We start from the raw sequence: 24,846 nt of genomic DNA, 5'->3' as shown, positions 1-24,846 counted from the left end.
GATTGGCCCTGTGTTGATCACATGCACCCTTCCAAGAAAAACTCTAGCAATAAACACCAAACTGAGCATGTGCAGAGTGACTCTAAAGGCTCTTTCTTATCAGAAAATGAATTAGGGACAGAATTAAACAGCCTTTTTACACAATGTGGAGGATTAAACCCTTAGAATCCACAGTGAGTAGAACGAGCATGCTTTACTGCATATACAGGCTGATTTTACCGTTGTGGGTTTAGTAACTCTTTAACCTAGCACACTGCAAAACCTCATATGCTTTGTGGATTTCTACTGTATTTTCTGTTGAGATAATTCTTTAATGACATGAACCTTTTTTTAAGAACATACTAGCCTGTACCATAAGATGCCTTTAAAGTGTTACTAAACACACAATAGTAAAATCAGTCTGTATATGCAGCAAAGCATGCTGTGGAACGGGTTAATCCTCCGCATTGTGTAAAAAAGACTGTTTGATCCTCTTCTTCTTTTATTGTCCCCAAACTATCAGCTGATAGTACAGAGCCTTGGAGGCACTCTGCACATGCCCTTTTTTTGGGGGAAGGGTGCATGTGATCAGCACAGGGCCAATCAGCACTTTCCAGACAGAAAAGCAGGGGTCACGCAGCCTAATAGGACAGTCAGAGGAGCAGGGGTCACGCAGCCTAATAGGACAGTCAGAGGAGCAGGGGTCACGCAGCCTCCTAGGACAGTCAGAGGAGCAGGGGTCACGCAGCCTCCTAGGACAGTCAGAGGAGCAGGGGTCACGCAGCCTCCTAGGACAGTCAGAGGAGCAGGGGTCACACAGCCTCCTAGGACAGTCAGAGGAGCAGGGGTCACACAGCCTCCTAGGACAGTCAGAGGAGCAGGGGTCACACAGCCTCCTAGGACAGTCAGAGGAGCAGGGGTCACACAGCCTCCTAGGACAGTCAGAGGAGCAGGGGTCACACAGCCTCCTAGGACAGTCAGAGGAGCAGGGGTCACACAGCCTCCTAGGACAGTCAGAGGAGCAGGGGTCACGCAGCCTAATAGGACAGTCAGAGGAGCAGGGGTCACGCAGCCTAATAGGACAGTCAGAGGAGCAGGGGTCACGCAGCCTAATAGGACAGTCAGAGGAGCAGGGGTCACGCAGTCTCCTAGGACAGTCAGAGGAGCAGGGGTCACACAATCCTCCTAGGACAGTCAGAGGAGCGGGGGTCAAACAGCCTACTAGGACAGTCAGAGGAGCGGGGGTCACGCAGCCTCCTAGGACAGTCAGAGGAGCAGGGGTCACGCAGCCTACTAGGACAGTCAGAGGAGCGGGGGTCACGCAGCCTCCTAGGACAGTCAGAGGAGCAGGGGTCACGCAGCCTCCTAGGACAGTCAGAGGAGCGGGGGTCACACAGCCTCCTAGGACAGTCAGAGGAGCAGGGGTCACGCAGCCTCCTAGGACAGTCAGCGGAGCAGGGGTCACGCAGTCTCATAGGACAGTAAGAGGAGCAGGGGTCACGCAGTCTCCTAGGACAGTCAGAGGAGTGGGGGTCACGCAGCCTCCTAGGACAGTCAGAGGAGCGGGGGTCACACAGTCTCATAGGACAGTCAGAGGAGCAGGGGTCACGCAGCCTCCTAGGACAGTCAGAGGAACAGGGGTCACGCAGTCTCCTAGGACAGTCAGAGGAGCAGGGGTCACGCAGCCTCCTAGGACAGTAAGAGGAGCAGGGGTCACGCAGTCTCATAGGACAGTAAGAGGAGCAGGGGTCACGCAGTCTCCTAGGACAGTCAGAGGAGCAGGGGTCACGCAGCCTCCTAGGACAGTCAGAGGAACAGGGGTCACGCAGTCTCCTAGGACAGTCAGAGGAGCAGGGGTCACGCAGCCTCCTAGGACAGTCAGAGGAACAGGGGTCACACAGTCTCCTACAAGCTTTAACCAGTGCTCAGCCAGACACTGCTAGAAGTCACAAGGCTGCTATATACTGATGATGAGAAAAAGTATTTAGCAGTTTATATTTACTAAAATATTTGCATTCCCCTATTCTGTGTACTGTGGGAGACCTGACATAGTGATTGCTCTCCTGGGTTTAGTAACACTTTAATGATACAGTTCCTAAAGCAGTTACTGTGAATAAAGGAAGTTGTATTCCCTGTATCATCATTGTTCCAGAGGGGCAAGCCAGAGTGACATTACAGGCATGGCTTTCCTTAAACTGATCTCCGAAACTGTATTTTTACTTTTGAGAAAAGCCTGTCATCATTTTCTAAATTGTCAAATTTAAACAAATGTGCAGTTAAATGAGTGTTGAGGTCACCTTAGCGGTATAGCTGAAAACGGAGGGCGTGGAGCAGAAGTGTCCCCCATAGTGTTCCCCCAGATGTCACTTGTCTTGTGCAGGGAAGTGCCGAGTGGGTTGCTGTCAGCAGCAGCTTTAATTTTCACCCTTATAGAATACATCTCCCGGAGATCAAAAACATCCCTATCTGTATATGAGACTTTCTTACCACGCAGGTTTTTAATGAAGTCATCCAGCTTCATCTTGCGCTCAGCTTTGACGCTCGGGCTGTACATGTCCGTGTTGAGAAGAATAATAGCGAATGCCAGGATAAATATGGTATCTGGGTTACGGAACTGACGGACCAGGGCCGGGTTACATACACAGTAACGCTGACTGGAAAGAAGTAAAGGAGTAGACATGTTAGAATCCAAGGACCAGGAAAGAGAAGCAAAGTCTCCAATGCAGAAACACAAAACCTGAAGGTTCACCTGAAAGCCTCAATGAGCCTCTCCACCTTCTGTGCCTCTCCCTGAACACGTATGTGAGCCTGGAATTTCCGCAATGCCTCGTCCAGATCCATGTTTGAGAAATCCATTTCATCCACCACACAGCTGCAATAAAGCGTAATACAAGGCATTCAATCATGATAAAGATAAAAGAACAATCTTATTAGGGCTCATACTCAGGGCTGTCTTAATAGCATCATGGGCCCCTGGGAAAAGTAATGCTCTGGGGCCCCTACAATGGAGGCAGCACAGGTAAACAGACCAGATTTCCCCACTTGCACTCTGATCCCTCTACACCCCAGATATCCCCCTGCACTCTAATCCCTCTACAGCCCAGATATCCCCCAGCACTCTGATTCCTCTACACCCCAGATATCCCCCCTGCACTCTGACCCCTCTACACCCCAGATATCCCCCCTGCACTCTGACCCCTCTACACCCCAGATATCCCCCCAGCACTCTGATCCCTCTACACCCCAGATATCCCCCCAGCACTCTGATCCCTCTACACCCCAGATATCCCCCAGCACTCTGATCCCTCTACACCCCAGATATCCCACCTGCACTCTGACCCCTCTACACCCCAGATATCCCCCCTGCACTCTGATCCCTCTACACCCCAGATATCCCCCCAGCACTCTGACCGCCTCTACATCCCAGATATCCCCCCAGCACTCTGATCCCTCTACACCCCAGATATCCCCCTGCACTCTGACCCCTCTACACCCCAGATATCCCCCCTGCACTCTGATCCCTCTACACCCCAGATATCCCCCTGCACTCTAATCCCTCTACAGCCCAGATATCCCCCAGCACTCTGATCCCTCTACACCCCAGATATCCCCCTGCACTCTAATCCCTCTACAGCCCAGATATCCCCCAGCACTCTGATCCCTCTACACCCCAGATATCCCCCCAGCACTCTGATCCCTCTACACCCCAGATATCCCCCTGCACTCTGACCCCTCTACACCCCAGATATCCCCCCTGCACTCTGATCCCTCTACACCCCAGATATCCCCCTGCACTCTAATCCCTCTACAGCCCAGATATCCCCCAGCACTCTGATCCCTCTACACCCCAGATATCCCCCCAGCACTCTGATCCCTCAACACCCCAGATATCCCCCCTGCACTCTGATCCTTCTACACCCCAGATATCCCCCCTGCACTCTGATCCCTCTACACCCCAAATATCCCCCCAGCACTCTGATCCCTCTACACCCCAGATATCCCCCTGCACTCTAATCCCTCTACACCCCAGATATCCCCCCAGCACTCTGATCCCTCTACACCCCAGATATCCCCCCTGCACTCTGATCCCTCTACATCCCAGATATCCCCCCAGCACTCTGACCCCTCTACACCCCAGATATCCCCCCCTGCACTCTGATCCCTCTACACCCCAGATATCCCCCAGCACTCTGACCCCTCTACACCCCAGATATCTCCCAGCACTCTGACCCCTCTACACCCCAGATATCTCCCAGCACTCTGATCCCCTCTACACCCCAGATATCCCCCCTGCACTCTGATCCCTCTACACCCCAAATATCCCCCCAGCACTCTGACCCCTCTACACCCCAGATATCCCCCCTGCACTCTGATCCCTCTACACCCTAGATATCCCCCAGCACTCTGACCCCTCTACATCCCAGATATCCCCCCAGCACTCTGACCCCTCTACACCCCAGATATCCCCCCAGCACTCTGATCCATCTACACCCCAGATATCCCCCCTGCACTCTGATCCCTCTACACCCCAAATATCCCCCCAGCACTCTGATCCCTCTACACCCCAGATATCTTCCCTGCACTCTGATCCCTCTACACCCCAGATATCCCCCCTGCACTCTGACCCCTCTACACCCCAGATATCCCCCCCTGCACTCTGATCCCTCTACACCCCAGATATCCCCCCTGCACTCTGACCCCTCTACACCCCAGATATCCCCCCTGCACTCTGACCCCTCTACACCCTAGATATCCCCCCTGCACTCTGATCCCTCTACACCCCAGATATCCCCCCTGCACTCTGATCCCTCTACACCCCAGATATCCCCCCAGCACTCTGATCCCTCTACACCCCAGATATCCCCCCTGCACTCTGATCCCTCTACACCCCAGATATCCCCCCTGCACTCTGATCCCTCTACACCCCAGATATCCCCCCTGCACTCTGATCCCTCTACACCCCAGATATCCCCCCAGCACTCTGATCCCTCTACACCCCAGATATCCCCCCTGCACTCTGATCCCTCTACACCCCAGATATCCCCCCTGCACTCTGATCCCTCTACACCCCAGATATCCCCCCAGCACTCTGACCCCTCTACACCCCAGATATCCCCCCAGCACTCTGACCCCTGTACACCCCAGATATCCCCCCAGCACTCTGACCCCTCTACACCCCAGATATCCCCCCAGCACTCTGACCCCTGTACACCCCAGATATCCCCCCAGCACTCTGATCCCTCTACACCCCAGATATCCCCCCTGCACTCTGATCCCTCTACACCCCAGATATCCCCCCTGCACTCTGATCCCTCTACACCCCAGATATCCCCCCTCGACTCTGATCCCTCTACACCCCAGATATCCCCCCTCGACTCTGATCCCTCTACACCCCAGATATCCCCCCTCGACTCTGATCCCTCTACACCCCAGATATCCCCCCTGCACTCTGATCCCTCTACACCCCAGATATCCCCCCTGCACTCTGATCCCTCTACACCCCAGATATCCCCCCTGCACTCTGACCCCTCTACACCCCAGATATCCCCCCTCGACTCTGATCCCTCTACACCCCAGATATCCCCCCTGCACTCTGATCCCTCTACACCCCAGATATCCCCCCTGCACTCTGATCCCTCTACACCCCAGATATCCCCCCTGCACTCTGATCCCTCTACACCCCAGATATCCCCCCTCGACTCTGATCCCTCTATACCCCAGATATCCCCCCTGCACTCTGATCCCTCTACACCCCCAAATATCCCCCCTGCACTCTGACCCCTCTACACCCCAGATATCCCCCCTGCACTCTGATCCCTCTACACCCCAGATATCCCCCCTGCACTCTGATCCCTCTACACCCCAGATATCCCCCCAGCACTCTGACCCCTCTACACCCCAGATATCCCCCCAGCACTCTGACCCCTCTACACCCCAGATATCCCCCCTGCACTCTGATCCCTCTACACCCCAGATATCCCCCCAGCACTCTGATCCCTCTACACCCCAGATATCCCCCCTGCACTCTGATCCCTCTACACCCCAGATATCCCCCCTGCACTCTGATCCCTCTACACCCCAGATATCCCCCCTGCACTCTGATCCCTCTACACCCCAGATATCCCCCCTGCACTCTGATCCCTCTACACCCCAGATATCCCCCCTGCACTCTGATCCCTCTACACCCCAGATATCCCCCCTGCACTCTGATCCCTCTACACCCCAGATATCCCCCCTGCACTCTGATCCCTCTACACCCCAGATATCCCCCCTGCACTCTGACCCCTCTACACCCCAGATATCCCCCCTCGACTCTGATCCCTCTACACCCCAGATATCCCCCCTGCACTCTGATCCCTCTACACCCCAGATATCCCCCCTGCACTCTGATCCCTCTACACCCCAGATATCCCCCCTGCACTCTGATCCCTCTACACCCCAGATATCCCCCCTCGACTCTGATCCCTCTATACCCCAGATATCCCCCCTGCACTCTGATCCCTCTACACCCCCAAATATCCCCCCTGCACTCTGATCCCTCTACACCCCAGATATCCCCCCAGCACTCTGACCCCTCTACACCCCAGATATCCCCCCTGCACTCTGGTCCCTCTACACCCCAGATATCCCCCCTGCACTCTGGTCCCTCTACACCCCAGATAACCCCCCAGCACTCTGACCCCTCTACACCCTAGATATCCCCCCCAGCACCCTGACCCCTCTACACCCTAGATATCCCCCCAGCACCCTGACCCCTCTACACCCCAGATATACCCCTCAGCATCCTGATCCCTCTACTCCCCAGATATCCCCCCTGCACTCTAATCCCTCTACACCCCAGATATCCCCCTTCGACTCTGATCCCTCTATACCCCAGATATCCCCCCCAGCACTCTGACCCCTGTACACCCCAGATATCCCCCCAGCACTCTGACCCCTCTACACCCCAGATATCCCCCCAGCACTCTGACCCCTCTACACCCCAGATATTCCCCCCCAGCACTCTGACCCCCTCTACACCCCAGATATTCCCCCTGCACTCTGACCCCTCTACACCCCAGATATCCCCCAGCACTCTGATCCCTCTACACCCCAGATATCCCCCCAGCACTCTGACCCCTCTACACCCCAGATATTCCCCCCCAGCACCCTGATCCTTCTACACCCCAGATATCCCCCCAGCACTCTGACCCCTCTATATCCCAGATATCCCCCCCAGCACTCTGACCCCTCTACACCCCAGATATCCCCCCTGCACTCTGACCCCTCTACACCCTGCTTTTGGGAAAGTGCAGGGGCCCCCCATGCAGCTGGGGCCCCTGGGCAGTGCCCAGGTGTGCCCTCTCATTAAGACAGCCCTGCTCATACTCAAAGAAGCTGCTCCCATAGCCTTTGGAGCTTACATAGTAGGTGAGGTTGAAAAAAGACAAGTCCATCAAGTCACATTTTTTTTCTGCCTGTAAACTCCTCCCCATGCACTCTATGGCTTTTTCAGGCACGTACTCTTACGGCAAACAAAAAAAAAACATAAAAAGCATGTTTTTGAGAGGAGCTTTCGAGCAGAAGACACACCCAAGTGCTCAAAAACATGCAAAAAAGCATGAAAAGCCTTAAAATAGTGAATAAAACCTTAAATATGCACAAAAAGGGGGGGGGGGGAGTTGAGGGGAAGGTTTGTGAAAGAAAAAAAACCCTTATGCTCAAAAGAGCTAAAAAGGAGCTCAAACATGTGCAAAAGAGCACAAGCTTCTTCAAGCTTTTATAAGCTCAAATGCCTGTAAAAGCAGCTTTTTTTGCGCTGCAGAGTGCATGGGCCCTTGGAGCCCTATAGATTTCTAAAATACATGCTGCAGACATGGAACCCAAGAGCCCCACAGAGAGTTCTGCACCCACGTGCACATCAGTTTATGGGCAATATGGAGAATACAGACTTCTGCTGTATAGTAAAATTCAGGACTGTCATCCAGTAGTAGTAATGGGGTGTATAGATGTTGTTACCATGCTGCCGTAGTTGGTTAAAGTGGTTGTATAGTATATATAGTATAGTATGTATAATAAGGCTTACCTGTAGGTAAAAAAATATCTCCTAAACCTTTACGGTTTAGGAGATATTCCCCTTGCAATGAGCCGCTGACTGCAGCGGCATATGCGCACAGGGGAATAAATCGGCTTAAGACGCTGGACCTTGCCGGAAAGAAGTCTCCCGCGCGGGAGTGACGACATTGCGGCTCCAGCCACCCACAGCGCTGAAGCCGCAGTACCCAGAAGACACGCCGAGGCAATATGTCAGCTACCTCGGCGTGGACCAGGTGAGTGTCCGATGCTTCGTTCTAAGGCAAGCATTTCATAATGAGCTAGTATGCGGTGCATACTAGCTCGTTATGCCTTTTGCCTTACAGGGGTAAAAAAAAAAAGTGTCAGCGGGTATACAACCGCTTTAATGTTTGCTGGTGGAATATTTTACTATGTACTTGCAGTTCCCCTGCTCCAGGTCTCTACACATAGAACTGAACTGCTGCCAGATGTCCATGTTACAGTTTTCCTAAACTTCCAGATATTGCTTTTAGGTGCAGTGATATAAATAAAAAAAACTTATTATTTTTCAACCTCTTCAAAAATTACTAAATTTCTCTGTCCACAGCAGCCTGGATGTCCAAATTTCCTCTGATGGCCTTTGTATAGTGACAGTTGGCACCCACAGCTGTCAGAATACCCAAACAGTGATTGCAACTGATCGGCTAAGCATAGCAGAATGGTAAAATGTATAATACTTTCAAAGATTTTTATATTTATTTATTTTTGGGTTTTTACTTTTGAATGATCCAAGGTCAGGGACACTAATGAAAGAAGACCATTATATTGTCCTCACAGTCCAGCATACCGTGTCCTTGCAGACACACAGGGAAAATGGTGATCAGCCATCTAACAACAAGACATTGCACACACAGTCCCACACAAACAAAAAAATAGATAAAAAAGTAAAATATCTTATAGTTTTACATTTATAAAATTAAAAAAAAGGTGTGGGTTAACTTACTCCAAGACATCTCTGTTAAACTGTTTTTGGCGGTTTCCAAGGAACTCTCCAATCATTTGTCGGCTCAGACCTTTCCGTTCAAGGATAAAATGTGCTACCCCCACGGGGGTATCAGATAGGAAGCCCCTCTCAATCAAGTACTGAATTCCTTTTTCTGGCTTTCTGCAAGCAAAAATAAGTATATATGTATATATGCATTATATGGAAACACATCTACATGGATCAAGTTAAAAAAAAAAAAAGAAAATATGTACACAAATGAAAAAAACAGATACAATGTATATAATTTCTTAACATACTTTCAAATTTTGTTAACTTATACAAAAGTAAAAGTGACTACCAACTTTCAAAAATGTATACCGTAAAAACTTAGTATAAGCCGATCTGAATATAAGCCGAGGCACCTAATTTTACCCCCAAAAAACTGGGAAAACGTACTGACTCGAGTATAAGCCTAGGGTGTCCATCTGCATGCCTCACTGTGCCCATGTGCATGCCTCACTGTGCCCATGCCTAGACTGATGTTTAACATGGGAGTCTATGGAAGGGGTGCCTGGGTTCGAAAAATTGGTGCTCCCCAGCCGTAGGTCCCCCAGACAACAAACTTTGCACACTTGTAGAGAAGAAATGAAGCTACATGTGTGACAAGTTATGGGTCCAGAGGACCTACAACCATCCGGTACCGGGTCCCCAAAGTCACCAGAGAAATTACCATTTAACATGGGAGTCTATGGAAGGGGTGCCGGGTTTTGAAAAACCTGGCCGTAGGTCCCCCAAACTTTGCACACTTGTAGAGGAAGAGTGGGGCTACATGTGTGCCAAGTTTGGGATCCAGGGGCCCTACAGCCGGCACCGGGTCCCCAAATCCGGGAGATCAGGCGCAAAGACGTGACTCGAGTATAAGCCGAGGGGGGCATTTTCAGCACAAAAAAATGTGCTGAAAAACTCAGCTTATAATCGAGTATACACGGTAATATTTTTGTGACTAATATGCTTGGTTCATGCACATGGATGAACTAAGCATTATAATCACAAGTATTTTTATGTCCAAGAAAAACTTTTTAGTTTTGTGTCGTATGTGAATATTGGAATAGCTGGGTTCATTCACATTCATAAATTTGATTAGCGCCACACTGTTGAGTATTTTATATGGGAAATCGGTATACACAAGCAAAACCAGACCTGCATGCAAAGTATCTCTGCAGCGCTTTCTATGCATTACCGTATTTTCAGGTTGGGTTCACACTGCAGACGGCTGCGGTTCACAGCCGGGGTCCGGTGGGTCCCTGTTCTCCGTTTTAGGGACGAATCAGGCCCGAATTTGTGGGCGAATTCAGACCTGAAACAAAGCCAAAGACGCACAGGACCCCGCAGCCATTCGGGAGATGTGTGTCACAGTCTTGCTATGGGTACTGAAGTTTGCATTTACCTCAGTGGGATTTCACCTTATCCACTTGCCCACCAGGTAAATTCTGGCACTTCTCTCCTTCATGTGAAAATCACAATTTTTTTGCTAGAAAATTTATCAGAACCCCCAAACATTATATATTTTTTTTAGCAGACATCCTAGGGAATAAAATGGCAGTCATTGCAATACTTTTTGTCACACCGTATTTGCGCAGCAGTCTTACAAGCGCACTTTTTTTGGATAAAAATCACTTTTTTGAATTAAAAAATAAGACAACAATACATTTTGCCCAATTTTTTTATATATTGTGAAAGATAATGTTACGCCGAGTAAAATGATACCCAACATGTCACGCTTAAAAATTGCGCCCGCTCGTGGCATGGCGTCAAACTTTTACCCTTAAAAATCTCGATAGGCGACGTTTAAAAAATTCTACAGGTTGCATTTTTTGAGTTGCAGAGTAGGTCTAGGGCTAGAATTATTGCTCTCGCTCTAACGATCGCGGTGATACCTCACTTGTGTGGTTTGAATACCGTTTTCATATGCGGGCGCTACTCGCGTATGCGTTTACTTCTGCGCGCGAGCTCGTCGGGACGGGGCGCTTTAAAAAATTTTTTTTTGGTTTTCTTATTTATTTTTATTTAGTTTTATAATTTTTTACACTGAAAAAAAAAAAAAATAAAAAAAAATTGATCACTTTTATTCCTATTACAAGGAATGTAAACATTCCTTGTAATAGAAAAAAGCATGACAGGTCCTCTTAAATATGAGATCTGGGGTCAAAAAGACCTCAGATCTCATAATTAGACTTAAATGCAAAAAAAAAAAAAAAAAAATGTCATTTTTTCAAATGACAAAAAAAAAAATGTTTCTTTAAGAGGCTGGGCGGGACTGACGTTTTGACGTCACTTCCGCCCAGCAGAGCTATGAGGACGGGTGAAGGAGATTTCTCCTTCAGTCCCGTCCCCGCTCAGCTGCCGGACACATCGGATCCCCTCCGCCGCTACCGACGGCTCCGGTAAGCGGCGGAGAGCGCGGGAGAGCGGCGGGAGGGGGGGGGGCCCCTCTCCCGCCACCGATAACGGCGATCTCGCGGCGAATCCGCCGCGGAGACCGCCGTTATCGTGTACACCACCGCCCCCTGCAAAGATGAATATCTCGGTTGTGGCAGCAGCTGCTGCCGTTATCGAGATATTCAACTTTAAAAAGGAGGACGTCTTTTTGACATGGGGCGGTGGTCAAGAGGTTAAATTCAAGAGATTTTCTCTCATTAATAATGTGCCTCCTGGACGGGAAGTGGAGGGAATCCTTCCTAATGGGTCACAGACAGCAGTTCTAACCCTTTGTTGCAAACTCCAAAACGAAACAAAAGGCTTTGGCTAGAGATACACTTTAATTTTCTATGGCTATTGTTACTATAAAAGCACTGTCCAAAAATGGACAGTCCTTTTAAACCAATGGTACACCAGTTATTGTTTCGTCATCTGTACCAGAGACGCACACACACGGGAATGAACCAAGCTTCCTGTACTAGAATTAGTGCACCACCCCTAACAGAGCAGACAGACCCGTTTTACCTGTACCCGTTTTTTGTTTTTTTGGATAGAGTAAGGGAGAGTCATAACCACAGTCACTTATTTATGCCATCTGTGTCTCATTGGAAAGATTTGCCTTCACTTCCTGTCCCATAGCTAAAACAGGAAGCGAGAGGAAATCCCTCCAAAGTGAGGTAATCCTAGGATATTCCCTCCATTACTGTTCTGATGTCAACCCAAAATTCAGTATTTTCTTTTACTTTCACTTTTGATGACAGTAAACAGGGCAAATAGAGAGGATGGATCTTCCCAACAAGGGTATAAACAGCTATAAAACCTGACAGGTGTTATAATCCATCTGCACTCCATCCAAAACTAAACCAAAATGCCTTTAGTGACATTTAAATAGAAACTAGCGCAGGTCTGTTCACAATTAACAGAGGGAATGAGAAAGATTTTCATATAGAAAACTGCTGCAGATTGCCACCAGGTGTAACCAGTGATATGGGATGTGAGTTGTCAGACAGCTCATGTTCCCCTCTCTGCGCGTGCAGTGATCACACTACAGGAGCAGAGCCTACAAAATTACCAATCCTCCCCCCTCCTTTCTACTGCTCTGAGTTGAGCTGGGGTGGGGGGAGAGGCAGAGAAATTGGAGCATGCAGCTCCCAGCACTGTGCTGTACCTATCACAGCCACAGAACAGATTGCGCCTAACAAATTGGGCTTGTGCTCCTTTGTTAATTAGGAGCAGCATCTGCACCATTTTTAGGTTTAGAAGTGTGGTGCAAACATGGTGCTTGTACAACTCATTGTTAATTCCCCTCACAGAGTTCAGTGTGATTCTACTTCACTTCTTAACATCTTTCTAAGAAAACATATAAGGTTTTCAAGGAAAAAAAAAATATATATATCCTATTTGCTTGAGTCCTCTTTGCAAAAAAAAGAAGAAAAGAGAAGGGTATGGTTCAACTGTTTGTAGCCCTCGGATGACAGATTTCCTATCATAAAAATACAAATCATTCCCACAGAGGACTTATATTTTATGGTGGCTAAGCAGTGCTAGATTTCACCAGCAGGTGGTGTCATAAGCTCACAGTCTCCGCTCCAATTCATTCTGAAGCTGTTCCATCAGGTTGAGGTCAGGACTCTGAAGGCCAGTCAAGTGCCTTCACACCAAACTCGCTCATCCATATCTTTATGGACCTTGCTTTGTGCACTGGTCCAAATCATTTGGTGGAGGGGGGATAATGGTGTAGGGTTGTTTTTCAGGAGTTGGTATTGGCCCCTTAGTTCCAGTGAAGGGAACTCTTAAAGCGGGGGTTCACCCTTAGAGGGCACTTTTCCCCCTTCGCTTCCTGCTCGTTATTACTAGGGGAATCGGCAATTTATTTTAAAATATGTGCAGTACTTACCCGTTTACGAGACGCATCCTCTCCGTCGCTTCCGGGTATGGGCTTCGGGAATGGGCGGTCCTTCTTGATTGACAGGTTTCCGAGAGGCTTCCGACGGTCGCATCCATCGCGTCATGATTTTCCGAAAGAAGCCGAACGTCGGTGCGCAGGCGCAGTATAGAGCCGCACCGACGTTCGGCTTCTTTCGGCTACGAGTGACGCGATGGATGCGACCGTCGGAAGCCTCTCGGAAGAATGTCAATCAAGAAGGAACGCCCGCTCCCGAAGACCCATACCCGGAAGCGACGGAAGAAGATGCAGCTCGAAAACGGGTAAGTACTGCACCTATTTTAATATAAATAGCCGATTCCCCTAGACCGAACGAGCAGGAAGCTAAGGGGAGATTTTTTTTTTTTTTTTAAATGGGTGAACTCCCGCTTTAAGGTGTCAGCATACCAAGACATTTTGGAAAATGTCATGCTCCCAACTTTGTGGGAACAGTTTGGGGATGGCCCCTTCCTGTTCCAATATAAAGAGATTGGGTCTAAGGTCCACAAACCAGAGAACCAAAAGAAGGTGGGGCCAATTGGACTATTGCGGTACTGGTAAAGTTAGGTAATAAAAATACAATTAAAGATATAAAATATAAAAATATATATAATTTTATTAGATAAAAAAAAAAAAAAACACAATAAGAGAATTAAAATGGTGACGACCATACATAACACCAATATAATGATCCCGAAGAGGGGAAAATTTGTGGGTTGAAGGTCACGACATTAAACTTTACTAGTTTTGCGGCGATAGCCGCTTCATCAGAAGCATGTCTACAATAGAATTGAAAAAACAAACAATTAACACATAACAAGTTACAAGATATAAATTGGGGAACAGGGGCTCAGCCGCTTACCTAGAAAGGCCCCGCAACATGACTGCACACCAGTGCACAAAGCAAGTTCCATAAAGACATGGATGAGCCAGTCCTGACCTCAACCCGAGACTGCGAGCCAAGCCTTCTACTCCAACATAAATACCTGACCTCCCAAATGCACTTTTGGAAGAATGGTCAAACATTCCTATAGATACACTCCTAAACCTTGTGGACGGCCTTCCCAGAAGAGTTGAAGCTGTTCTAGCTGCAAAGGGTGGGCCAACTCAATATTGAACCCTACGGATAAAGACTGGGATGCCATTAACGCTCATCTGCGTGTAAAGGGAGGCGTCCCAATACTTTTGGTAATATAGGGTATCTTTTAGGGGCTATCCAGGACTGGGTATAAGCAGGAATAAGAAAATAAGCGTATTATTATGTTACTATGAGCTACTGATAGCTTACTACTTTTGGGAACTTTAGAAGAGTTAAAGTGGAGGTTCCCCCTAAAAAAAAATTCTAACAATACATTGAGAAGACTGATTACACTGCGGGTATGCTGTTTTTTTTTTTTTTTTTCGTACATACCTCGATATCGCCGTTTCATCCCTCGGCTTCCGGGTATGATTCTTGCGGGTCTGGGCGTTCCTAGTTGATGGACGTTCCTCCGACCGGTGCATACTTGACGTCACGACTTTCCGAAAGAAGCCGAACGTCGCTGCGCAGGCGCGGGATAGAGCCGACTATATACGGCGCCTGCGCAATGACATTCGGCTTCTGTCGGAACGCGCAGTATGCGCCGGTCGGAGGAATGTCAATCAACTAGGTCCAGCAAGAACCATACCCGGAAGCCGAGGGATGAAACGGCAATAACGAGGTATGTACGAAAAAAAAAAAAAAAAAAACAGCATACCCGCAGTGTAATCAGTCTTCTCAATGTATTGTTAGAATTTTTTTTTAGGGGGAACCTCCACTTTAAGGAAAGGCGGGGGCATGCTGCTACAATGAGCAGAGGAACAACAGCTGAACCACAGATGGGTGTAGCGTATATCCGGGATATCCAAGACTGGAAGACTTACAAATAAGGGCCACAAGCATCCCAATGACTAAGCAGGAGAAATATTTTTTTTACTCACAAGCAGTTGTTAGTCTGACACCAGGAATGTCAAAAATACTATCATGGAATCTTTATTTGCTTGCTTACTATGCTGGATTTGCAACTTCCCAATGAGTCAGCAACATAAAACTTTGTTAGACCTGAACAGCTTTTCTCAAGCGTCAATTCACAATACAAGCGAGTTATTTTCTGCTCCACGCGGTATTAATGATCATTTTCACGATAAAGATATTCAAAGAAATCCACAAATTTTACAAAATCTATCCCTACAGTGCCCCTCCGCCAATGTAAGGGTTAAATGCGCATTTAGTCTCGGGGTGCAGGGATATCGGTAATAATTCTGCACAACTGTAAAATATTGGAGATTTCCCATCGTTTTCTATTTCGATAAGAATAGCCAACAAGACGGAGAATAAATCTCACCACAGAGAGCAAAAAAACACAACTTGCAAGGAACTATAAACCTTCCCCACTACCCAAAAAAAAAAAAAGGGGGAGTATAGCCAAAGCTTTTTTGGCTATACTTCTTTGGATCACAGGGGTGCACTTTGACCTGCACCCCTGTGACGCGTTATCAGCGAACAGCCTGCTGTCGGCTGACGTCATAGAGCCGGTCCCAAGTCAGGATCCACCCCTCCATACAAATGCCTGGACCGGCAGCTAGCTCAGCCTCTCAGCGAACCGCTAAGAGTCCAAGCCAGCCACTCCTGCCCCCTTCACAGCCCTGCACTCCAGGGAGTGCTGGAGAGGCAGAGCAGAAAGCTGGAGACTGGTCACCAGCTGTCATCAGCCTGAAACCTGAGAGTCGAGTGATCAGTGGTGTTTGATCGCTCAGTTCTCGGTCTTCGAGCCAGCGGTGGACAGATGCAGCATCGGACCAATGCTGCATTCACCTAGGTGCATCCACAGTGAGGGAAAAAAGTATTCAATCCCCTGCTGATTTTGGATGTTTGCCCCCCCCTAACAAAGAAATAATTAGTCTATAATTTTAATGGTAAGTTTAATTTTAACAATAAGAGACAGAATAACATAAATATCCAGAAAAATGCATTTAAAAAAAGTTATAAATTGATTTGCATTTTAATGAGCGAAATAAGTATTTGATCCCCTATCAATCAGCAAGATTTCTAGCTTCCAGGTGTCTTCTATACAGGTAACAAGCTGAGATTAGGGGCACTCTCTTAAAGAGTGCTCCTAATCTCAGCTTGTTACCTGTATAAAAGACACCTGTCCACAGAAGCAATCAATCGGATTCCAATCTCTCCACAATAGCCAAAGAGCTGTCCAAGGATGTCAGGGACAAGATTGTAGACCTACACAAAGCTGGAATAGGCTATAAGACTGTCACCAAGTAGCTTGGTGAGAGGGTGACAACAGTTGGTGCGATTATTCGCAAATGGAAGAAACACAAAATAATTGTCAATCTCCCTCGGTCAGGGGCTCCACGGAAGATCTCACCTCGTGGTGTTTCAATAATTAGGAGAATGGTGAGAAATCAGCCCAGAACTACACGGGGAGAATCTTGTCGATGATCTCAAGGCAGCTGGGACCATAGTCACCAAGAAAACAATTGGTAATACACTACGTCATGAAGGACACAAATCCTGCAGCGCCTGCAAGGTCCCCCTGCTCAAAAAAGCACATGTACAGGACTGTCTGAATGATTCAGAGGAGAACTGAGTGAAAGTGTTGTGGTCAGATGAGACCAAAATCAAGCTCTATATGACATCAACACAACTTGCTGTGTTTGGAGGAGGAGGAATGCTGCCTATGACCCCAAGAACACCATCCCCACCATCAAACATGGAGGTGGAAACATTATGCTTTGGGGTGTTTTTCTGCCAAGGGGACAGGACAACTTCACTGCATCAAAGGGACGATGGACGGACCCATGTACCGTCAAATCTTAGGCGAGAACCTCCTCTCAGCCAGGGCACTGAAAATTGGTCGTGGATCGGTATTCCGGCATGACAATGACCCAAAACACAAGGCAACAAAGGACAGTGGCTCAAGAAAAGGCACATTAAGGTCCCGAAGTGGCCTAGCCAGTCTCCAGACCTTAACGGGGTTGTAAAGGAAAACATATTTTTTCCTAAATAGCTTCCTTTACCTTAGTGCAGTCCTCCTTCACTTACCTCATCCTTCCATTTTGCTTTTAAATGTCCTTATTTCTTCTGAGAAATCCTCACTTCCTGTTCTTCTGTCTGTAACTCCACACAGTAATGCAAGGCTTTCTTCCTGGTGTGGAGAAAGCCTCTTGAGGGGGGAGGGGGTGAGCAGGCAGGTCAGGACACTCTCTACTTTGCAGATAGAGAAAGGAACTGTGTGTTAGTGGGCGTCCTGACCCTCCTGCTCGCCCCCTCCCCCCTCAGGAGGCTTTCTCCACACCAGGAAGAAAGCCTCGCATTACTGTGTGGAGTTACAGACAGAAGAACAGGAAGTGAGGATTTCTCAGAAGAAATAAGGACATTTAAAACCAAAAATCGAAGGATGAGGTAAGTGAAGGAGGACTGCACTAAGGTAAAGGTAGCCATTTAGGGGGAAAAAAAAATAAAAATTCCTTTACAACCCCTTTAATCCCATAGAAAATATGTGAAGGGAGCTGAAGGTTCGAGTTACCAAACATCAGCCTTGAAACCATAATGACTTGGAGAGGATCTGCAAAGAGGAGTGGGACAAAATCCCTCCTGAGATGTGCGCAAACCTTTCACTACAAGAAATGTTAGACCTCTGATTGCCAACAAGGGTTTTGCCACCAAGTACCAAGTCATGTTTTGCAAAGGGGCTAAATACTTATTTCACTCATTAACCACTAGCCGACCAGCCACCGCAGTTATACGGCGGCAGGTCGGCTCCGCAAAATCACGTAGCTATACTTCATTTTGCATTCCATCCATTAGGGGCGCGTGCTCGCCCCTGGTGCCGACGCGCGTGCCCGGCGTGCGCAATCACCACCGGGCACCCACGATTGCTCGTTACAGAGAGTGAGAACCGGAAGCTGTGTGTGTAAACACACAGCTCCCGGTCCTGTCAGGGGGAGAAATTACTATTCCTCTGTTCATACAACGTATGAACAGCGATCTGTCATTTCCCCATGTCAGTCCCACCTCCCCTTCAGTTAGAACACACCTAGGGAACATAATTAACCCCTTCCTCACCCCCTGGTAATAACCGTAATCAATGCATTTTTATAGAACTGATCGCTAAAAAAATGCTAATGGTCCCAAAAATGAGTCAAAAGTGTCCGAAGTGTCTGCCATAAGGTCGCAGTACCAATAAAAATCGCTGATCGCCGCCATTACTAGTAAAAAAAAAATAATAATAATAAAAATGCCATAAAACTATCCACTATAATTTTTATATATTTTTGGGGGATATTTATTACAGCAAAAAATATTCATTTTTTTTCAAAATTGTCGCTCTATTTTTGTTTATAGCGCAAAAAATAAATACTGCAGAGGTGATCAAATACCACCAAAAGAAAGCTCCTTTTTGGGGAAAAAAAGGACGCCAATTTTTTTCGGGAGCCACGTCGCACGACCGCGCAATTGTCAGTTAAAGCGACGCAGTGCCGAATTGCAAAAAGTGGCCCGGTCATTGACAAGCAAAATGGTCCGGGGCTGAAGTGGTTAAAATGCGAATCAATTTATAACTTTTTTGAAATGCATTTTTCTGGATATTTTTGTTGTTATTCTGTCTCTCACTGTTAAAATAAACCTACCAATAAAATTATAGACTGATGATTTCTTGGTCAGTGGGCAAACATACAAAATCAGCAGGGGATCAAATACTTTTTTTCTTCATTGAGTGTGTGTTTGTGTGCGTTTGTGTGCGTGCGTGTGTGTGTGTGTGTGCGTGCGTGTGTGTGTGTGTGTGCGTGTGTGTGTGCGTGTGTGTGTGTGTGTGCGCGCGTGTGTGTGCATATATATATATATATATATATATATATATATATATATATATATATATATATATATATATATATATATATATATAAATAATGCTATAAAACAAAAGGGTGACATCATCATGCAAAGTGCAACAGTGTCTTATTGTAAGATTTAGGATACTCAGCAAGCCAGTGATCTCACCAGAAGTATTGTGACGGCACTATACCCAGTGTGGAAACCAGTTGAAAGGTAATTTATATTTTCTAACTTTTCTCCAATTTTTATTTTTTTTATTTTTTAACAGCAATAATGAATGTGCATTGAAAAGTGGGTGGAAGATGTTATGTATTACTATGCAGGCATTGCAAGGCTCACTTAGGCCTCATGCACATTGCAACAAAAAAAATGCCAGTTTTACAAGCATTTGATTTTTTTTTCTTTTGCCTCTAAAAACCCCTCTATGTTCCTCCATGAACACATAGGTGTTTACAGGCTTGTAGAGGCAGGAGCGTTTAGGGGCAGACGTCTGAACACACCAAAATTGCTTGATGCATCCAAAACGTGAGTTTAGCGCTTGAGCGTTCATTCATTTCATTGGCCAGAACATTAATTTATTCTGGTCATTTAAATGAATGAACGTCCAAACATGCCAAAACACGCATGTTTCAATGCTGCTTTTCTCTTGTAAGAATAAATGCATTCAGAAGAGCCTACTGTGCATGAGGCCTTATAGAGAGAAACTGGCCATCATGGAATGCCAAGGACCTGCCACTACTTCTTGTGCCAAGGACCAGCCACTACTTCTTGTGCCAACAGACTGAAGCACAAATACGAGCAACACCTTCTTCCCCTTATTTCAGGGAGAAGGATTAGCCAGTACACTTTGATAGGGGCCCCTATAAATTGCTCATTGGGCCCTTGGACAGGGAGGGCATGAAACAGCATAGTAACAAGCTTACTCAATAAGAGTGTAAACAACCACAGGTTTTGGACCAATGGCTTTTGTGAGCCTACTGGCATGAAAGTTTGTCATTGGTTACTAAAGGTTACTGCACTTAAAGCGGATGTGCCACTAAACAAATATATTAAAAGCCAGCAGCTACAAATACTGCAGCTGCTGACTTTTAATATAAGGACACTTACCTGTCCTGGAGTCCAGCGGTGATCGCAGCAGATGACGAGCCGATCGCTCGTCACCCTGCTGCTCCCCCCTCCATCCTCGGTGAGGGAACCAGGAAGTGAAGCGCTCCGGCTTCACTGCCCGGTTCCCTACGGCGCATGCGCGAGTCGCGCTGCGCCCGCCGATTGGCTCCCGCTGTGTGCTGGGAGCCGAGTGTTCCCAGCATACAACGGGGGACGGACGGGAAGCGGAAAAAAAACCCGTCCTTTGCCCGTATCGTAGGGCCGGAAGTGGGTGCAGATACCTGTCTGTAGACAGGTATCTGCACCCCCCTCCCCCCTGAAAGGTGTCAAATGTGACACCGGAGGGGGGGAGGGTGCCGATCAGCGGGACTCCACTTTAGAGTGGAGATCCGCTTTAACACATTCATCTTTGGCGAAGGCAAAAGTTTTATTTTTTTTCAATTTTTGACAGTGTAAGTGTTATAAACCCCTGTAAGTTTTCTTTTTGTCATCTGTAGTGGAGATATGACACCATTTTGCCAAAAGAACTAGTGTCCCCTTTGGAAGATTTCCCATCCGTTACTGTTCTGATGTCATCCCAAAATTTGTGTTCTTTAACTTTCGCTATTGAGGATAATGGTATAAAGGATAAATAGAGGGGGTTAATCTCCCTAACAGGGGTAAAAACTGATAGCTGTTCCAATACATCTCAAGAAAGGAAGGAAAGAAAGAAAAAGAAAAAGAAAAAAAAAGAAAAGAAAAAAAAAGAAAAGAAAGAAAGAAAGAAAGAAAGAAAGAAAGAAAGAAAGAAAGAAAGAAAGAAAGAAAGAAAAGAAAAAAAAAGAAAGAAAGAAAGAAAGAAAGAAAGAAAGAAAGAAAGAAAGAAAGAAAGAAAGAAAGAAAAGAAAAAAAAAGAAAGAAAGAAAGAAAGAAAGAAAAAGAAAGAAAAAGAAAGGAAGGAAAGGAAAGAAAAAAAGAGAAAGAAAGAAAGAAAGAAAAAAAAAGAAAAGAAAAGAAAAGAAGGAAAGGAAAGAAAAAAAGAAAAAGAAAGAAAAGGAAAAACAAAAGAAAGGAAAGAAAAAAAGAAAAAGAAAGAAAAGGAAAAACAAAAGAAAGAAAGGAAAGAAAGAAAAAAAAGAGAATGGAAAGAAAGGAAAGGAAAGAAAAGAAAAAGAAGGACGGACAGACGGAAGGAAGGAAAGGAAGAAAGAAAGAAAGAAAAGGAAAGGAAAGAAAGTTTGGCCTTTAGTTACACTTAATTAAAAAAACCCTGGCTGTATAGTAATCCGCCACATCTCACTTTATAAATTTTGGTTGGTTTGTATAGCTTAGTGCACGTTGGGCACCGGCATCCTTTTAACCACTTCCCTTCCGGTAAATAGTCAATTGACGTCCGGGAAGCGATTGTGAAATCCTGACAGTCTGACACCCTGCATCTCCAATCTCGGTAAAGAGCCTCCGGCGGAGGCACTTTACCACGTGATCAGCTGTGTCCAACCAAGGCTGATCACGATGTAAACCCGATTGGCGGCTCTCCTGACAGGGGGGGTTCGCACTGATTGTTTATCAGCGCAGCCCCCCCTCGGATGCCAACACTGGACCACCCTGGTGCTCAATAGAGCAAAAAAAAAAAGTGCCGCCTATGAGTGCCCATCAGTGCCGCCTATGAGTGCCCATCAGTGCCGCCAATGAGTGCCCATCAGTGCCGCCTCATCGGTGCCCATCAGTGCCACCTCATCGGTGCCCATAATTGAAGAAGAAAACTTACTTATAACTTAATTTTATTTCAAAAATGTCGGTCTTTTTTTAGTTGTTGCGCAAAAAATAAAAAATCGCAGAGGTGAAATACCCCCAAAAGAAAGCTCTATTTGTGGGAACAAAATGATAAAAATGTCATTTGGGTACAGTGTAGCATGACCGCGCAATTGTCATTCAAAATGCGACAGTGCTGAAAGCTGAAAATTGGCTTGGGCAGGAAGGTGCGTAAGTGCCTGGTATTGAAGTGGTTTTAAAGAACCAGACCATGCATCCTACTAAACTACATTTAAAGTAGCAGATTGTTAGGAATTTCAAGCACAACAAAAAACAACTTCAGTACAGCACTGCAAAAGCAACATATTTATCCTCTGGCCTGGGGTTGTAGGCCAAGCAAGTTAAATAGGACTATAAAATAAAAATAATAATGGGGAAGAGTGACTTGATACTTAACTACTCAATATAATAGATGACACTATTGGCGTGTATTCCAAGAATCTCTGTCTGGTATTAGGCTGCATTCACACCTAGGCGTTTGGCGAATCCTGCCGTGTTTAGCATACTGTGCACATAGCCATCCATTTCAACAGGCTGCCCTTTGTGCGACAAATGCTTTTTTTGTGCGTTGAGCATTCCAAGTTTTTTTTTTTTAATGCATGGCAAAGCTAGCACAAAATGTGGTGTTCTCGTGTTTCATAAATGCGCACAACTTTTTGCGATTTTGTGCGTGTTTACAAAACGCTCAGGTTAAAGACACTGGCATTTGACATTATATAGGAAGACTTTGTAGGGAACAGTTAAACCTGAAAGGGAGTTTTTTTTTTCCCCCCCAACGGAAAACATCCCGACGACAAAACCGGAAGCCAGGGGAAATCTCTTTAAATTTAGGGACTTTTTCTACCATCAACCAGTTTCTCCAGAGTGTTTTAGGGGCTGAATGATATCACACCTAATGCTGCTTGCATAGTTCTGTCTCCGTTCTTCCCACTGACCACCAATGTAAGACATTGTCCTCTATATAGCCATCAATGAATGTGTATTGAAAAGAGTAGAAATCTGAGGGCACACCTCTCCCACTGACCATGAGTGTAAGGGGGCACACCTCTCCCACTGACCATGAGTGTAAGGGGGCACACCTCTCCCACTGACCATGAGTGTAAGGGGGCACACCTCTCCCACTGACCATGAGTGTAAGGGGGCACACCTCTCCCACTGACCATGAGTGTACGGGGGCACACCTCTCCCACTGACCATGGGTGTAAGGGGGCACACCTCTCCCACTGACCATGGGTGTAAGGGGGCACACCTCTCCCACTGACCATGGGTGTAAGGGGGCACACCTCTCCCACTGACCATGAGTGTAAGAGGGGGACACCTCTCCCACTGACCATGAGTGTAAGGGGGCACACCTCTCCCACTGACCATGGGTGTAAGGGGGCACACCTCTCCCACTGACCATGAGAGTAAGAGGGGGACACCTCTCCCACTGACCATGAGTGTAAGGGGGCACACCTCTCCCACTGACCATGGGTGTAAGGGGGCACACCTCTCCCACTGACCATGAGAGTAAGAGGGGGACACCTCTCCCACTGACCATGAGTGTAAGGGGGCACACCTCTCCCACTGACCATGGGTGTAAGGGGGCACACCTCTCCCACTGACCATGGGTGTAAGGGGGCACACCTCTCCCACTGACCATGAGAGTAAGAGGGGGACACCTCTCCCACTGACCATGAGAGTAAGAGGGGGACACCTCTCCCACTGACCATGAGAGTAAGAGGGGGACACCTCTCCCACTGACCATGGGTGTAAGAGGGGGACACCTCTCCCACTGACCATGGGTGTAAGGGGGCACATCTCTCCCACTGACCATGAATGTAAGGGTCTCTCCCACTCACCATTAATGTAAGGGAGCGCCTCTCCTACTGACCAGGAGTGTAAGAGCACACCTCTCCTACTGACCATGAGTGTAAGGAAGCACCTCTCCTACTGACCATGAGTGTAAGGGCACACCTCTCCTACTGAACATGAGTGTAAGGAAGCACCTCTCCTGCTGACCAGGAGTTTAAGGGCACACCTCTCCTACTGACCAGGAGTGTAAGGAAGCGCCTCTCCTACTGACCAGGAGTGTAAGGGAGCACCTCTCCTACTGACCATAAGAGTAAGGAAGCACCTCTCCTGCTGACCATGAGTGTAAGGGAGAACGTCTCACGGACCTCCAATATACCGGACACTACAATTCCAACTCTTGTTTCTTTTCAGGCCATTATTTCTGCTTTCATTTCATGTTGTATAGCAGGGAGGCATTAAAAAGATTACATGCCCAGGTGTCAAATACATTCTTTATGCCACATTCTTTTAGATATAATGCTTTTGGCAGAGGTTCCCAAAGAACGAAAAAATGAATTCCAGTGCAGTAAAAAGATTACAAAAGCCTAGTATAGTATGTAATTTCACCCATACATTATTGTTATTGTGTGCTGACAACACAGTAAAATGGAGTTGATCCGCGCTATCCCCAAATGGGAGGTGTATGTATAGTAGTGCCACAAAGTGCAAATAAATTCCACCAAAAATATGTTCCTACTAGAACACAATACTAAGATGTGACAAAAAATATGTGACAAGGTGCTGCAATTATATGTTAGTTAGAATAGTAAACTAAAAATAAATGTCATAAGGTAAGAAATAATGCGCAACCTAAAATATAGTGAATCAGCAACTGAAAAGTTGCATAAT

General features: G+C 47.0%; 1 protein-coding gene across 10 annotated transcripts in view; it reads right to left on the bottom strand.

Annotated features, from left to right (window-relative positions):
* IQSEC2 (IQ motif and Sec7 domain ArfGEF 2) overlaps positions 1-24,846 on the bottom strand; it is a 372,011-nt gene that overhangs the window by 20,583 nt on the left and 326,582 nt on the right. For all 10 annotated transcript variants that reach the window (XM_040324848.1, XM_040324847.1, XM_040324849.1 and 7 more), the window contains 3 exons: positions 9,017-9,178; positions 2,729-2,851; positions 2,467-2,633 (listed from right to left, as the gene is read on the bottom strand). In XM_040324848.1, coding sequence (XP_040180782.1) covers positions 2,467-2,633; positions 2,729-2,851; positions 9,017-9,178 — 452 coding nt within the window. The remainder of the gene's footprint in view (positions 1-2,466; positions 2,634-2,728; positions 2,852-9,016; positions 9,179-24,846) is intronic.

This window comes from Rana temporaria, chromosome 9 (assembly GCF_905171775.1).
Source record: "Rana temporaria chromosome 9, aRanTem1.1, whole genome shotgun sequence".
NCBI lineage: Eukaryota > Metazoa > Chordata > Amphibia > Anura > Ranidae > Rana > Rana temporaria.
This window is presented reverse-complemented; position numbering and strand designations above follow the sequence as displayed.